This window comes from Xiphophorus maculatus, chromosome 18 (assembly GCF_002775205.1).
Source record: "Xiphophorus maculatus strain JP 163 A chromosome 18, X_maculatus-5.0-male, whole genome shotgun sequence".
Lineage (NCBI taxonomy): Eukaryota > Metazoa > Chordata > Actinopteri > Cyprinodontiformes > Poeciliidae > Xiphophorus > Xiphophorus maculatus.
In genome coordinates this window covers 13,081,579-13,098,931 of record NC_036460.1, presented here as the reverse complement: position 1 = coordinate 13,098,931, position 17,353 = coordinate 13,081,579, and the positions used below count along the sequence as shown (strand labels likewise).

At 36.3% G+C, this 17,353-nt stretch overlaps 1 protein-coding gene across 2 annotated transcripts in view; it reads right to left on the bottom strand.

Annotated features, from left to right (window-relative positions):
* The window catches only part of ankrd13b (ankyrin repeat domain 13B), a 46,232-nt gene extending 29,233 nt beyond the window's left edge, over positions 1 to 16,999 (bottom strand). For both annotated transcript variants that reach the window (XM_005807947.3, XM_023352067.1), the window contains exon 1: positions 16,527 to 16,999. In XM_005807947.3, the coding sequence (XP_005808004.2) occupies positions 16,527 to 16,739 (213 nt within the window). In that variant the 5' untranslated portion in view covers positions 16,740 to 16,999. The remainder of the gene's footprint in view (positions 1 to 16,526) is intronic.
* Positions 17,000 to 17,353: the final 354 nt, after the last annotated feature.

Below are 17,353 nucleotides of genomic sequence, written 5' to 3'. Positions count from 1 at the left end.
CAATATACTAGTCACTCACAGATTACATGACGAAAAGAGGGTTGCTCTAACAAACATACACTAGTATTCCTTAGAAAATTTCTTATCACATAGATAAATTGTAATAAAACATTACAGAACACCAATAATGACAGTGAAAAATGATAATCTGTGAAGAGATAAATCTCTTTGTTATATCTACGCTTTCAACGGATAAAATGATTAGACAGCATAGGATAAATTTACAGTGCTATACCGATAATACTGTGTTACATCTAAGGACAAATCTTGATGAATCCAATCAGTTAGGTAGACAACAGACATAAAAACCGGAATGACTTTGAATGCTCTGCTTTTAAATTCAGATGAGATGGGAGCCTCTAAAACACAAACTACTTAGTCGCTTGTTTCTGACGGCGTTTATTTGGGCTCCAGTAATGAAGTAAAAAAATTGGGTGTCATTTTTTAAAAGGTCGTGTTGTTTAAACTCCATGTGAAGTAAGTTTCTAATACTTCCTTTTTTCACTGCCATAATACTTCCAAAATAAGAAATATTCTGTCCCGAGTGATGAAGAAAAATTTGTACATGCATTTGTTACTTCAAGGCTGCACTTTTGTAATACTAGAAAGTGCAAAAAAAAAAGTTCTCTGTGTAGCCAGAACACTGCAGAAAGAATTCAGAAGAAAATTAAATAGACATATTCTCAGTTTTTATCCTCTCTTCTTTGGCTCCTTGTTAAATCCAGAATCAGAGCTACAATTCTCCTTGAAAATAAAGCTTATAATAATCAGAGTACTGGTTGTAATGTGGCGAGTTCTGCATGGCTTAAAAAAAAATTACAAAAATGATGATATTCTATAGGTGTTGGAAATTCCAAGTCAAAGTCTAAAAAGAAATCGGATTGAGGTAATGTGGTCGGAGTTAGACACCGACCTGGCCCTGTTGTGTCAACAGCTTTTTCTCTTATTAATTAATATTATCTTTTGAAAATTGCATTTTTCTCTTTGGTAATTAAAGGCTGGGTGCAATCAAGCAACAGAAAGGTGAAGCAGTGTTAAATTTCATATTAGCATTTTGCTCAAACCAATGTAAGGCAAAAGAATAGATGTAAATCTTGTGCCAGTTTTTTCACCCATGAGTCTTTTGTATTTCCACAAGTTCGATTATACAAATTAAAACTACTGATGTGTGAACATCTCTCCGGGCCAGAGTCTCAGAGCTGCAGGAGTGTTTTTGGCTCACTTTGGCTTCGTACTATTGAGGGACTGCTGACACAATTTCCAGGATTCCGATGAGAAGCAAATTATTTATCAAATAGAGCATTTAGTCTGGTTCACACTGTTCTGGTAATGTCTTTATTGATGTTCTGTGGTATGTTATTACAATTTGAGTGGTCTGACTGCCAATACCTTTGAAGTACAGAATAAATTAGAAATAAATCACCCTCAAGGCTTATTGACACCCCTTGAATATATGTGTAAAAATCCTGCAAAATCAACTTTAATTGTTATGAAGTAGTGTTACACGTCACAATTTCTTTGTACATCCATTGTATCAGATAAAAAAGTGTCAGAAACCCCCCCATAAAAATGATTGTTTTATCAAACTTTCCTGTGGCACCCTTATTGGTATCATTAATTAAATTTTTATTTTTGATTAATTTTTGCTCCTGTGATCATTAAATTAGGAATCCATGGTTAACTCTTTCCCATGGGTATAAATGCCTGAAAAAGTACCAGCAGCCCTTGAAGTTCAGATTTCTGTGTAAGTCACTGAGATTCTGTATAACAGACCAAGACAAAGTGCATCATTATGAGGTAGGAGGAAAACGATGGCATGTTTTGAAAAGGTGAAAAATGAACCCATGTATTAATAATTGCCCTGTGCTAAACTTCTTGTGGTTTTAAAGTGAAAAAATTACTAAAAAGTTCAAGAGGTGTACTAAATCTTGCAACGTACTGAAGCTATGACATGACAGAAGCCAATCACTTGTAGCAATTCTTAGTAACAAAACAAAAACAAGACAAAAACATATCATCCAAGCTGGTCAGTTTTGTGCTGACGTTTGGTCAGAAAATTCCTTTGCAAAAGTAGCCCCTTATCCACATTTACAGTCAGATAAATAGTTGAAACATATAAAATCCACCATGAACAGCAGAAGGAAGATGGTAACAGGGATAAAAGGAAAATATCTCCAAAACTCACAGGCTGGAGAAATGCAGCAAAGAGGTGCATCTTGGGATCATCAGCTGCCTTTCATTTTAAAGCTTTTAACACATCTCCAGAAATGCCAATCGTAGCAGAGGGATCTGTACATTTAGCAGCAAACAGGACTGAGTGAGTTAAGCCAGCAGAAGGCATCGGGATTATTGTTATTAATCATATTCATTTTATATATAATTTTTGTTTCAGGGATTTTTTTTAGCTGTCTTTATACTTCCTTTCTGTTATAATTATTCCTAATCTCACCATTCATTCACTCTTCATTCTTGCTTTGCTTTCTCTACTTTTTCCACAGTTACATAATTTGAGTCTTTTCCATGGCCTACATCATCTTGTAGAAGTATCCAAAACAACTCCTTGTTTCTTCATCAGTGGTCCCGCTCTCTGCCTCATTTGTTCCTGCCCTCCCCCAATTGTGAGCTCACTGGGGGTTGCATTATTGATGGCATCTCTATCTGTGGCATCTGCTCCTTCTTCCACTCCTCCTCCTCCTCCAGCCTCTGTTCTCTCCCTCCTCTCTCCTGCTCAGCGTGTGCTGCGCCTGATGCAGCTTGGCAGGTACTTAGACCGACATCAATCTTTCATAAAAAACACAACACACATGTATGTAAAAAATGTGCTTATACACACAGCAGCCTTCCCAAATGTTTGTGCATGGGGCGCATAAGAGACACATCAGGAGGTGGTGCTATAAAAATAACTTGTTCCTCCTTCTCCTGCCTTCCTTTTCACCTCTTAATGCCCATCCTGATGGGAGGTAGACAAACGCTGGACTGCAGTTAAATGCTAATCACTGCTTTTAGATGAAAAGGACAGTACTAAACCTACGTCAACAATGACTGAGGGAGAACAGAACAAACGGTGATGATACACCAGGCGAAGAACAAAACCTCTTGAAACGTCTGACATTCAACTTTACACAGCCGCAATGCATCTCCGCTCGCACAAAGGCATTCAAGGCCCGAAAATTGAAACAGCGGAGGAACAAAAAGAAAGACCAAACCATCAAGTGAAAACACTGACCTACATTGCGGCATATTTAATGTTTCTGTTTCTCACTGCACTTCATCTGTTTAGCATCAGAGCCAGTTTCGGCTGACAGCTCAACAGACAGATGGCGAGATAAAAAAGAGGAGCGGAGAGAAGGATGAAGACGGCACTACGATGCGGATTGACCCGACGGAACGGCAGTGGGAGCGAGGAGGAAGACGATGGTTTTCTGAAGGGTGATGACACCTGTTTAGCGCACTGTGCCGACACCTCTCATCATAAAACCACGGAAGGCTGACTCTCATAGTATAAACAGTTTATTTAAATAGTGCAGGTAGATTATGTGTTTAATTACATAACATAGCCTCTTTAAGGTAAACAGCACAGCTGTTGACTTCTTTGTGTATGCCAATGAGATGAATTAGATAAAAACCAAATGATCCAGCAAGACACAGTTGCAGTGAGTCTGGGCTGATAATGAAATCAAAGGGTCATCCTTTTCTAGGACAGTCTGCTTCTGACTTGTCAAGTTCAAGAACCTCCTGAAGCTTAAATGGGTGGTAACAACACAATTAGCATTTCCCCTTGAACACGACGAGAGAGGCTGCTCAACGAATCCATATGTTTAGAAATGTCACAGTATTGATTTGCCTTCCATATTCAATAACACTTTTGAAAACTGCTTGTCTGTTTTAACATAAATACGCTGTAGACATTGCCTTCTGCTGAATTTAAGCTGGTGGAAAATGTCAGGAACCACATTTTTGTAGAATGCATAAAAATAAAAATAAAATGAAAGAGTGCAAGTTATAGAAAAAAATGAAAAATGTACTTAAAAATTTAAAGATATTTTTGTGTAAGGTTTTGGAGTTAAAGCTCACTACATTTCTGTCAAAATTTGATTAAAGTATTAAATGTGCAATGAAACCAATAAAACCAACTATGGTGAGTCTTTTAAGTTTAATTCATTGTCTGCCAGAAGTCTGCCATGATAATGTCAACATTAAAATGTAAAATGTACCAGAAAGGTTACTTTTTGAGAGATAATGTTACTGCTGTTTTTCATTTCACATCCTTGCAATTACTTCACTTAACATGTTCCATCACTTCAAATCCAAATATTTTTTTTCCAGAACAAAATCAATCTGTCTTTCACTGGACTTTTTGTACCAACCATCCATCGAGTCCTTGTGTGAAAAGTTTTTCTTACAGTTGTGCCTGGCATATTTCACACTTCTGGCAGATGTAATTGTAAAGTAATGTTTAAATTTTACCAAAATGTTCTATTATTGTGAAGAATTGGACATTTGTTGCAATGAATGAAATTAGTAGTACAGACTTTTAACTTTTTCAATGGAAAATAAACTCTTTTGAAAATAAGATAATTAAAATGAAATTATATATAAGAATTAATAATTCACTATTGTTATTTATTATGAATACCTTATTATAATCAACCATTAACAGACATGAACTGATTAACAGAAGTTCATGGGCATGAAGTGGTTTGTTTACGACAAATGTAAGTGAGATACAATGAAAATGCAACTTAAGTATATCTTGGTAAATGGATGAATGGACTCAGCATCAACTGTAAAATATTATCAAAACCAAAACTAGCCACTAATCTTTCCATAAAATCCCCAACTATTGGCACTGCTTTGTTACTGAAATATGTGTTGAAATGTATGACGTTTTAGACTTGAAGTGTCTTTAGAAGAAGGAGGTTGTGCCTACCTTTGATTTATTTTAAGATTGATGTAGACATGATGGCTTCCTTAGTGCAATGTCTAAATATGGTGTTCAACATTTTCAAATCTTTGCGATAGGATATCGCAACGTACAAAGCTACTGTATTCACTAAACTCAGGATGTTCATAACGAAGCATCACAAATGGCAATACAGCAGTATTGAAAGAAATCACCTTAAAGATTAGCTGGACATGTTTTGGACTTTCGACATTTTGGAAACAAGCATCTATCAAACTGTACTTGTCATTCCTTTTTAAAACAATTTCCTTTAATCTCCTCATAGTCTACTTTAAGTGTTGTTTTTGTTTGTGTCTCCATAGCAATTAATCTGAATCCAGCTGTGTAGCAGACACAGCTGACAGCTAACATCCTTCTTTCCCAATGCCTAATTAAAAATCTGATGCAGTAATGAGAGTAGTAGCTGCTATCATCACCCATCTCCTACATCTGCAGGAGATAAAACATCACATGGGATAGATGAAATTACATTAAATTACTTGTTACTCTTTAGTCATTAAGTACATGGGCGTAAAATGGTTTCTTGATGGGTTAGAAATTAAAGTAGGATGGTATGAAATGGTAGTGGATGGGTATTAAATGAAAACATGACTTGGCGGCAGTGTGCAGTGCCCCAGAGCCAACTAAAGCCCTCAAACGTCTTAAAACCTTTCACGTAAAACCTCCATCATCACGTTTGGAAGTGAAGAAACTCAACTACAGAAACCAAACAGATTTTGACAAGAAATTGTTTACATTGCCTCCTTTTTTTCTTCCTTGTAATCTTTCACCATCATTTCTATCAGGTAATGTTTCAAACTCCGCAACTACCTCCAAAATTAAAGACCTCTAAGTTCATTTCTGAACCGATTCATTTACAAGAACATAACAAAAAGTCTGAACTGGTATAAAATATTATGCTCAACAAACCATTGAATATTAAGTTTTATAAAGCTTCATCCATACATTATCTTCCACTTATGCTCCTATAGGCATCCTGATCAGAAGTCTGAACCTCTGATTTCTTTTGATATGAGCAGATGCTTTACAACAAGCCTCCTTCAGATTTACATACTTGGAGAAAAAAACCCTAATATTTCAGTATATTTATGTGCAAGTCAGGTACATACATGCACAAAGACACCTGCAGCTGTATTTGCATCAAAAGGTGACACAAGGTAGCTAAATATAAACACATGCTACTTTGAGGGGGAACAGAGACTCATGGATGGAAGGAACCGGACTCTGCACACCGCTATTGTTAAGTTTCTGAAGATAAGCCAAACTGTCGTCTAAGCAGCTCAAAGTTTGATCCCAGTTTATATTAGGACACGTGCACCTATGCTGAGCAGCAGCTGCAAGTCCAAATAAAGTCTTATGTCTGTGTTGTCTTATATAACAAAAAACAGACACCAAAGTAGAGTACACCAGGAAAAGTTCAGAGAGATGAGGTTCTGACCTCAAGTCCTGCCTTTAAATGACTGAATCCCACAGCAGATTATTGTTTATGAAATTTTATTTTTTGTGTTAAAAAATGCTGGTGACAAAATCTGTTCCGTTCAAGCTCTCATGCAATAGCATCCTTGCTTTGTTGTGTAGAAATCTGACTGAGATTTCATTGAAGTGAGAAAAAAAAGTCGAGTAGGGAATGAATGAATGGATCCTCACAAGAAAACGATGGATAGGAAGAATTGGGGGGGAAATGCAAGAAAAACTAAATACATGTGACATAGAGACAGACGAAGAACAGAAAGTGGAGATGTTTGAAGACAGGTGCATGCAGAACTCAAGTGGTTGACAGAGTCATTCAGGACTGGAGTGAAAGCAATGAAAATGTAAGGCTAAATTATGGCCCTGTTCCCTTGAGCCAGCAGCACGGAGAGGGATTTTATAGCGCTGATCTAACATCGACTTCATGCTGAAGATGTCATAATTAAGGAACACAGAATGAAGGGTAGAAATGGGGGTCAAACAGAGACGCGGGCAGGAAACAACACTTGAGAAAACTTCATGTCATTTCCTGGTTTTGCCCTTAGACAGACCATCATTACTCAAATAGTCTTGTTCTCTATCAATTAGATGGTTCTATTTCTAGATTAAAATAGAATCTGCTCATGGCTGAGGGACTGTGGTTACTTCCTTTAACATTCTGTCTTTTCTCCAGTCTATATTACGTATTACTCTAAAGTTTTTTTATCGCTCCCTGGTTTAGTTTGTCTGTTCCCTCTTCACTTCTTGGAATTCATTGCTTCTCACTTGCTAAATATGTTATTTTCTCCCTCCCTCTACAGTTTGTTTTCCTTCCTTCCTGGTTTTATATTTTCTCTGTGCTTAACTGTGTGACTGTATTTATTATTCCATTCCTCCTGCTACCAGTTTTTGTTCAGACTACAGACATGTATTACTGTTTCCGATCTTACTTGTTTACTTAGCTACATCAAAAGTCAAGCACTCAACACAATATTATAAGGATTTGTCATGTTAGGCCAAAAATATGACTTTCTCTAAGATGTCTTGTTGATGACTGGCAGGCTAGATATGTGTGTGAAGTTTCTGTAAGCACATCCCATAGGCCATAAAATGATTAGAGTCTACTGCAACCCATTGACAAGTACAACACTGGTTACCATAGAGACTGAACACCAAAAGGTGGACGGACATTGCTGTTCAATGATTTTAACTAATTTGTGTATAGATGTTGCTCTCTTCCCAAGTTCTGTTAGATCTCCTTCACCCGAAAGAAAACCTTAGATAATAAATAGTATCTTGACAAGATAAATAAATTTTGTTTCATCAAATATTTTTTTCAAATATATATTTGAAAAAGTTACTTGTTACCAGTTTCTCTTTAAGTCACTCTTTATATTTTGAACCTGATAAAATGGTAGCATTGTAATCAGGTAAGAAAATGTCTTCAAGGAAAACTTGCTATGAAGTAGATAAAAAACTAGTTTAGTTTATTGTTTGTTTGTTTTTGGACAAACAAACAATTCTGGTCATAAGCTTAAATCTGAGGTCTATGGCTATTAAACATGACAGGCCCAACAAGTGCTCTAACCAAAAACAACCCAAGGCAAATTTAAAGAAAACTCTGAAATTTTCTGGGAAAATTTTACAGTATGGCTGCTCCTGGTATTGATGTCTAATCTTATCATCTTTTGTCCAGCCATGAGGACTTCCACAGCTGTCTCCTTATCCTCATCTTCAGACATTCTCTTGTCTGAATAAGATCATTAACACCCACAACTTTCTGTCCATTATAATGTTGAGTCAATAGTTTTCTCTGACCTGTCTGACATGAACCTGCTGAAGCAACAAGTTGAACAGTCTAGTATTTTCAAGTGTGACAGGACAGGAGTCACAATAAGATTTTATAAGGCTGAACTTAGAAAATAAAGTGTGAAATGTTTTCCTGTCATTTCCTGTCAACACTATAAAACAAACACTATACTCCTCTTGTTTTCTTCCTTTTTTGGAAGAAAATAAGAAAAAAAGCACAGTTATGTTTCTGTTAACATGATATGCCAAGGTTTTAAAAGGTTAGGATTTTGTTTATGTTTTCCATCATATAATTTCAACAGTATTGTATTTTTTGTTAGATACACAGCAGAAAGAGAACTGAGTATTTTTCAAACTGTGTTTTGCGCTCCCCCTGTCCCACTTGTTGCAGCACAGTGGTAGTTGCTCATAAAGAATACAAAGACATACTTTGGAAACTAAAGGAGCACCAGCCTTTACTCATAATTAAGGTAAAACATTTTATTAAACAACAGACCGGTAAAAGCTACTTTTGATTTCTGAAAAGCAGCTGACAGCAGACCCTACCTCTGCCAATAGGCTAACTAATTACCAGCTAATAAAAACTTTTTATATTCCCAATGCATAAAAATGTTCTCATTCATAAGGACTATTGTTTTTGCTGATAGTGACTTTCAACTTATTCTAACTACTTGTGTGAGTCATGACTGAAATAGAACGTATCTTTGATGTCCAGTGTATTGTTAGGATTTGCCAGAAGCTTTTAACTTTTTAGAAGGTCATTGAATGGTTGACCCTTCTAAGTCTCACCCAATGACAGGTACACCTTGAACAAGTTTCCAGTACATCACAGAGCACTACACATACCCAAATATTAAGCTGTTTATTTTTGATAAAAGTTCAAAAAATATTTAGGTTATTTAAATATTAATCGTGTTTCCACCTCAGAGAGGACGGTTCAATTCTATCTTTTCCCAGTTGAATACAAGGTTGAACGGTCTCTAACACAGTTTTTTACAAGCTCGGATATAATACCAAATATAATCAATAATTTTACTCTTCTGAATAACATGTTCATGTTTTGCATGAAACAAAGTATAAGCTGATAGTCACAGCATCCAGTCACTGGGCTTTTCAAATCAAACAATCAGAAACACTGCTGGATATTTCATATACATGAAAGTTGCAAATTGAAATGAATATGTAGAGCCATCATTTAAGTAGATCTTGGACATGAAGTTCTGAAACAGAGAGATCTGTATATTACTTTTTACCCAGAGAGCCATGCAACCATGCTTGGTTCATTGTTTGTTATCAACTGAGAGCCACTAAAGCTATCAGAGAATAAGAACTATGATGAAACAGATACACATTATTGCCTTCATAACTTAGCTTGTCAGAAAACAACTGTAAAGTGACATCTTAATACGTGCTGTGTAATGTGATGTCATGGACGGTTTCAAAGCACACTCTGTCATTATAATAAATTGATGCACTTGATCTGCTTCTCTCTCCAGTCTCTCTGTTTTTGTGTCAGAGCGGTTCATAACATCTGCCTTTCCTCTCCCTAAAAGTGGGTCAAAAACTTACTTTAGTTTGGAAAGTATGTCAAATGATGGGATGAGCCCTTTGTTTCTCCACTAACAGAATGTAGAATAAGATTCTAAATGTTTTAGTTATGGTATATCTGATGTATAAACTTGATTTGATCAGGCTGGCAGTACTTAATACTCTCTTTCTGAGACAAAGCCAGAAAGATGACAAAGCCAGAACCTGAACACAGGAAGTAAAACTCACAGTTAATTGAAGAAAATCTGACCAATTGTTAGATTTTGTTTTGAAAATTGTACTTTAGTTTGTCAGCATTGCAGATACTATTACAAGACAAAATTCCATTTAACATGAATAAAATGGCCACTTTTATGTTACATTCCTTTCACATATTTCCTTGATATGTTTAGTCAAGGATTTATTTCTCTCTGTAATCATTAAAATTGACTTAAACTTTGATTCAATGGTCAGCTCCTGGTGATTTTCTCATTGTCTTTGAAGGACATATTCTTATCTCAGACTGAAAGTAAAAAATAGCATCTTTAAAAAGCAGGTCTTTAAAATGTGTGATAGTAATGTTTTCTGGAGGGTAAAAGCAAAAGTCAGATAAATGATCATAATTGGTTTATAAAGTTACGAGATTAATTGATTAACTCTACCATGGTGTAGTTTAATTTATTGCTTCACATATTACTTCTTTTTCTTTTTCTTATTTTAAAGGAATCGTTAGAGGTAACATAAAAGTTGCTAGTGATTTCTTAAGTTTGAGCATGCTTTTTTTTCACAACTTGATAGTTTTGACACAACTTCACTAATGAATGTGGAAATTGCTGCATATGGAGATAAACATTAATGTAGTCTAGCCATCCCAATGTTTGTATCTCATCCAGTTGACCTCCTTGGTAACAAACATAGTAGGTTACTGTGAAATGTAGGTCGGTGGCCCATATTAGTATAGTTGGAGATTTCTCAATCTAAACATGGAAATCTAAGTCTAGCTCAGTCCATGTCATGCAGTGTCCTGGTTAACTACAGCACGAAAGGTCAACTAAGCGTCAGTAAAACTTTGAGAAATGACATATTGTCCTGATTTACTTATTTGAGTATATAATAATTTATATTTACTAAACATTATTATAGAACCAAACTCATATTCTCATTTTTTTTCTATTCCAGTTCATGGAGTTTACTATGACTAAATTTGTTTCCTTGTGTTGTAAAACTATATTTAAATTGATATAAGCCAATGACATACCAGTTCTCCGAAACACTAATTTGCATCTGCCAGTATCTGTGTGTGGTTTTCCAGGGTTTTTTTTTTTTTTTTTTTTTTTTTCAAAGATTAAAGCTTGAATTTGGGGAGTATTATGTTTACTGTCCCAGATCATTTCACCACTCACAGTTTACTGAAAAGTACATGAATGATCAATGATTTCTGAAATCTGATGTTTATGATATGGTAATTTTATGTTTAGTCTCATCTATGAGCTTTTAATGCTCATAGATGAGACATGCATTTGAAATGTTTAAACATGCAAAAGAACTCTTTCTACTTCACAGTTAAAATGGAAATGCAAATGTGAATGCACAACCTGACGTAGAAAGTCAAACAGAGAAAACAGGATGGTGAAAAGAGACAAAGCTTTCATTCATGACTTACTGTATTTCACACCCTACTGCCTTACTGAATAGAGGGTATTTGTACCTAGATTAAAAAATAAGATATGTTTAGCAGTTTTTGCATTTTAATATGCAGTAGTCTGGATTTTCTTGTTTTTTGGATGACTCCATGTTGTTCCAGACAATCCCCATGACACATGATGTGGACAGCACATTGCTAGCTGCTCATAACTGATGAGAAGATGGAAACAGCTAATTACGAGCCTGCGGAGTTGGGATGCCCAGGAGCTGACATGAAAAAAACAAAAACAAAAAGAAATTCATCCCCCCAAAAACTAAACAAAAAGAAAGAACAAAATCTTTTGAGACTTTCTATACTTTTTCCGTTTTGGTGTTGAAACATTGAGCAGTTTTTTTTAAGTTGCTTCAAAAACAAAAATACAAGCTACAGTTTTACGGTTCCCAAAAGGAGCTTGAAACTATGACTTTTACCATTCAGTTCAGTAAATTACCATGGCCTTGGAATTACCAATTACCTTGGATGCTTTTCATTGTAATCAATAATCTAACCAATTAAAGTTTTACTTCAGTAATAACCCACACATATATAAAGCGTTACTTGGAATTATGGCATCTCATTATGAAAATTTTGAGAAAGCATACAATGAATAATTCTTCGTTGGATTTACTGGATGTCACTGCCCCACACCACAGCCTGTAGCTTTCACTGCGAAGGTATACTTAAATTTCCATGCACCAGCAAAACAGACTGACAGTTCTTAGTTCACTCAATTGACTTTACTGAAAACACTTGATGCTTTTCCCAAAAATACTACACCTGTGGAACAATAACTGCAAATTTATGAATTTACATTTGAATTATGGTGCTAATACAATGCTGGTAAACTAGAGAAAGATTTTCTCTGGTGGTTGGCAGAACCTAGAACCACATACTTGAAGTTCTTTTTAAAAAATAATTGGATCTCACAATGACCTCAAAAATGGTAAACATAAATGTTCTGGTGGTGATAGGTATGGAGTTCTGCATGCTACAACTTTTCATCCATTATCTAAACATATTTACCCTCGGAAGGTAGGGAGGGGTGCTCCAGGGGTCATCAAGTAAGAGGCGAGGTACATCCTAGACAGGTCACCAGTCCATCGCATGGCAACTTTACAGCTTGTTTTTGTATTAATGAGAGTAATCGTGTTTTCCTAACCCTAACCAGTTTTCTAGTGCTTTATGTCAATAGTAGCAACTAAAATCAGAAAGTCTTTTAAAAACAAAGTAGCTTCATAAAGTTTTAGATCCAGCACAATATGAGCACAATATGAACCTGCCTTTTATTGATTTACAGTACAGAAACCTTCCAATCACTAAAGACCAACTTTGTTGTCTATCTAATTTAATACCATATACAGTAATTTCTAAGCACATTAATGGTAAAGAAAAATACAATACAATGAAGAGAAAAAAATTCATATACCAGGACACAAAATGGCGCCGGTTCAGCTGGCTGCTTGCAGTTGCAGCTCCCGTCGTATGTGTGTTAATCTGTGTCTGCTTTTTATATTGACAGTATGTCATACTTTATTCTTATTTTATCTTGTCTACATTGCTACCCAGTAGTGGTTGTTGTGTGTCTTGTCTCTATGCTCTATGCTGCTGTAACTGCAAAATAATTTCCCTGCTGGGATGAATAAAGTAATTCTATTCTATTCTATTCTATTCTATTCTATTCTATTCTATTCTATTCTATTCAAATAATATGACACACAAGGTTTAGTCCAGAATGTGTGTGAACGCAAAAGCTCAAAAGAAAAATGTTTTCAAGTTGATAAAATCCATTGACTGCCCATTTATATATAAGGGTATATCTCACCTTTAACTAGCAATTATCACGAAATCCAGTAAGATATTATTTTAAACCTGTAGCTGAAAATTACTGTGACACACAATGCAGGTCACATCAAGATTACCAGAGGATGAATAACTGCCTTTTACAGAAACATAATTTCTGAAGTTTGATATTCATTAAAATTACATAATGAATGAATGCCTTGTTTGGTGGATATCTATGAAGTTGCACCCCCTTAAAAAGAAAATGCAAGCAGAAAGAATGTAATGCTATTTCTTGGTCACGAATACTTGATCAACTTTCGTTCAGGCTCCATGGTAACCAACTGTTGTACAGTCTCCCCTGTTCATTCGCTCCTTTGGATTTTAGCTCTGACACCTACCACAGCATCAAATTACAGATTTTACAACAGACATACTTTGTTGCCTTGTTGCCTGGATAGAATAATGTTAGCATTCAGCACCACACATGTCCAGTTGGATCCCAAGATGTTGTTAACGAGTTATCGTCTTAGACTACTTTCACAATGTAGAACGTAATTAAAATATTTATGCAAAAATCTTATCTTTCGTCTGTTACCAATATAATTTTTACGTGACAACCAAGTGACATTTGGATCTGATAAGCATTGATGCATATTCAAATTATGTTATTCATCATGGAGTGCAAATAAAGAAACAAATCAGAGACCTAGAACTCTGTACAAAGGTGTGAGTGTGAAGTAATGAAATGAAACAGAAGTCACAGCATCTGCCGTGCTTGTTTTGTTCGTTGCATTTGATCCTCCTACCTCTTTCAGTGGAAAATTGTGAGGTGAAAGGTGGATTAAAGGTAACGCGCCCTTTCAGGTTGGTTTGACCTAAATCAGTTACATGTTAAATTTAGGACCACATATTTAAAAAAAAAAAAAAAGATTTATCCTGTTTGGATTGTAATAAAACAAAATTACATTTGGAAAAACTGTTTTACGCAGGTCAATCCTCAACCACACCCTACTCATGCTTGTTTCCCCCTTACCCTCTATAATCAAAGCCCCAGCTGTCTGCCTTCTGAGCAGTTGTCTTTGAAGAACTTTCTCCAGAGCAAGCCCTCTGTGATCTTTCATCCAACACCAAAGTTTATCTTTACCTTCATCAAAAACTGAACAAAAAACCCTGCAGTGTTGTGCGCAGCCATTCTCCAACTAAGGTGTACATAAACATTCTTAAAGACCATATAAAGTATTTACATGGACTTCCATTATGACGGAACTACCTTTCTATGAAGAGGTTTTGCATCCACTCCCCCGTCAAAACCCCGGAAGCAACTACATAAATGTAATTTAATGGACCTCTTGGCAACTTCTGTTTCAGGATATTTGTGGAATATCATCAAATTTCACGAATAAGAAAAGAAAAGAAATGAAAAGTATGGCAAAAAGAAAAATTGTAAGTCTGACATACAATGAAAAACCCTTGTGATAATGGTTTCAGGTTCAAGATGCATTGGTTAGAAATAAAAATCTTCTAGGGTTCATGTGGATCTGTCATAAAAAACATTCAAGAGCACCCACCCAAGTCTTCGAAGGTGCTGTTTTCTCATAGTGAGCTGAACATTTCAATTAAAGAAATTCAATAAAAAATCAAATGCATACACTCCCAAAAACAAATCCAACTCTGGTGGATTCACATGATGAAAAAGCAAAAGTCAACTGATCTGAGTTCTTCTCAGTACATTCATTTGTATTTTCCAGTGTTTGTTTTTTATGTTTTTTTGTTTTTTTTTACTTCATGTATTACTGAGACGCATCCAGGAAAAACAAGTTACTTAGTAGCTGAGTTGAGAGAAGGATAAGACCAGACTGGAATCAAAGTCCAATGTAATATAATCTACGTCAAAAGCTTCTCGTCCACCACAGTGTTTACAAAGACCAGCTAAAATCACCCCAAGTCTTAATGCTTCCTCTGATGTCATCCAATCAAATACACACAAAGCAAAACTAGCACGTTTTTTTTTCTCAGTCAAAACTTTGTCATTCGTGAACTCCTCCTAGAAATTCTTGCTTCATTACACGTGTGTGTTTTCTTAGTCAGTGCACGTTTCTTGGTGAATCAACAGCAACTGCTACAAAACATATTTCACTGAACAAAATCTTTTTTAGCACTAACTTCTACATCAGAGATTTTAGTCAATCGTCTACCTGGCATTCTATGCATTTTCAAAAATCTGTTTGATATAGATATGAATTCCAAGTGTTCTCCTTAGTCACTGTGACTGTAATCTTAAGCAACAGAGTTACATGTTTATCATAGTTTCAAGCAGCTGTGGTGTAAATGAAGAAGCTTCTTGGTATAGGATTTTGAGCACAAAATGTAAAAAATGTGTGCAGACATAGGTAAGTGTGCATAAGTGTGTGTGGGTAAATGCACCTGAACACGTAATAAAGTGTCCTGTCTTCATAATGCTGAGCCCTAAAACCTGCAGTGCATCTCATGTGTAATAGGTAAGTGCTTCAGTGCATTTAGAAAAAAACAAAAATCCCAAGCAAGTGTGCTCTTGATTAGCCTCCCTCTGGCTCTCACAACCAAAATAGTGTAATTCTTATATCTGCCGTGCTCTGCTTATTGACTCCAAGGACAATTCTGACAGTAACATAAGCCACACATAGGGAAATAAATGTACTATTTTATGGCATTTTATTGCTCATATGCGTTGTGCTGGCTGGCAACTGTTCGCCCACATTATCCATCAGCATCTGCATTGTTTCACCCACTCGCCAGTGGTCTGGATGCTGGTGGGAAGGTGGAGAGCCTGCACAGTTTGGAGTAGACGCGGCAATAATGCTGCTTGTATGCACACAAATAAAGACCCACTGACTGTGACATACACACACCCACACACGCCTTTACATAGTGGAACACCATCCAGCGCCACTCAGAATTTTTGTCCGGGGGTTGGAGGGAGCAAAAAAAAAAAAAAAAAGTCGAAATACAACTTCTGCATTTTAAAAAGACAAGCAGGGTGGATATTTCAAACATCAGTAGCGTATATTGGCATCTAATGCATATTGGAACATTGTATGAATGAATTCCAGTTTCACAAACTATATAGTCTACAAGTGTCTCCCTCCACCCTACTGATAATAATTAACTGCGCTAATATTGGCCAGGTTCCTCACATGGAACGCTCCACGACTGGCGTGAAAACCACCACCCCTTTACAGCAATGTAAAATCATACATTGGGGAGAGAAAATTGATACAGGGCCATGTCTGAGAGGTAGAATAGGAGGGCTTTGATCGCTCTTTTCGATCTCACCTGCTCGCTGGTAGCCAGCTCCTTCTCCAGCTGACGGTGCTTGTTGTGCCACACCAGATAGTGGACAGGATAACGACTCTCCTCCAGAGTTTTCTTTGCAGAAATCATCCTCGGATCATAGTTTGCCCCCTCTTCTTTGTTTATTCCTCGGCAGTTCGCAAAAATACTTTGTTGTGAAATTACCCCTACATAGTCGTGCCCACCATCCTTCATCGACGGTGATGCCCAAAGGCGTGTAACCTTACGCGTCAGGAGTAAGCGAACCGACACTCGCTCGCCTTGAAATAAAGTGAAATTTTCAATAATATGTAAAGATAATGAAAAAAAAGATAACACTCCTGTCTTGATTGTCTCAGCAGATTAAAATAATACACCTTGAGTTCTTCTCGACTCGTTCCTCCACTCCTTTGCCGTTCTCTCTCCTCTTCCTCCTCTAACACATCTAACCTCCGCCTCTCCTCCCATCCGGTGGTGGTGACTGAGAAAGATGCACTGACAAGCCGCAATAAAAAATGTGCTCAACCTCAGCCAATCCGCTGTCGGGGATGTGAGTAAAACACATGACTAAAGGACTATAAGAAGAAATTAAAATCACAAATTGCCCGTTTTTAAAATTAAATGCACAACCCATTTGTTGCCCATTTTTGTATTATTATTTGTGAATGTGCTGCACTTTTCATTTATTAAGTTAAAACAACAAAAACGCGATAGTTAGTGTGTTTTATTTACTAGTAATGATGTCACATGTATGGATTGATGAATCTGTTTTGAACATATGGATGACAAAACAGGACTACATCCAGTTATAAACTTACAAAATATTTAGT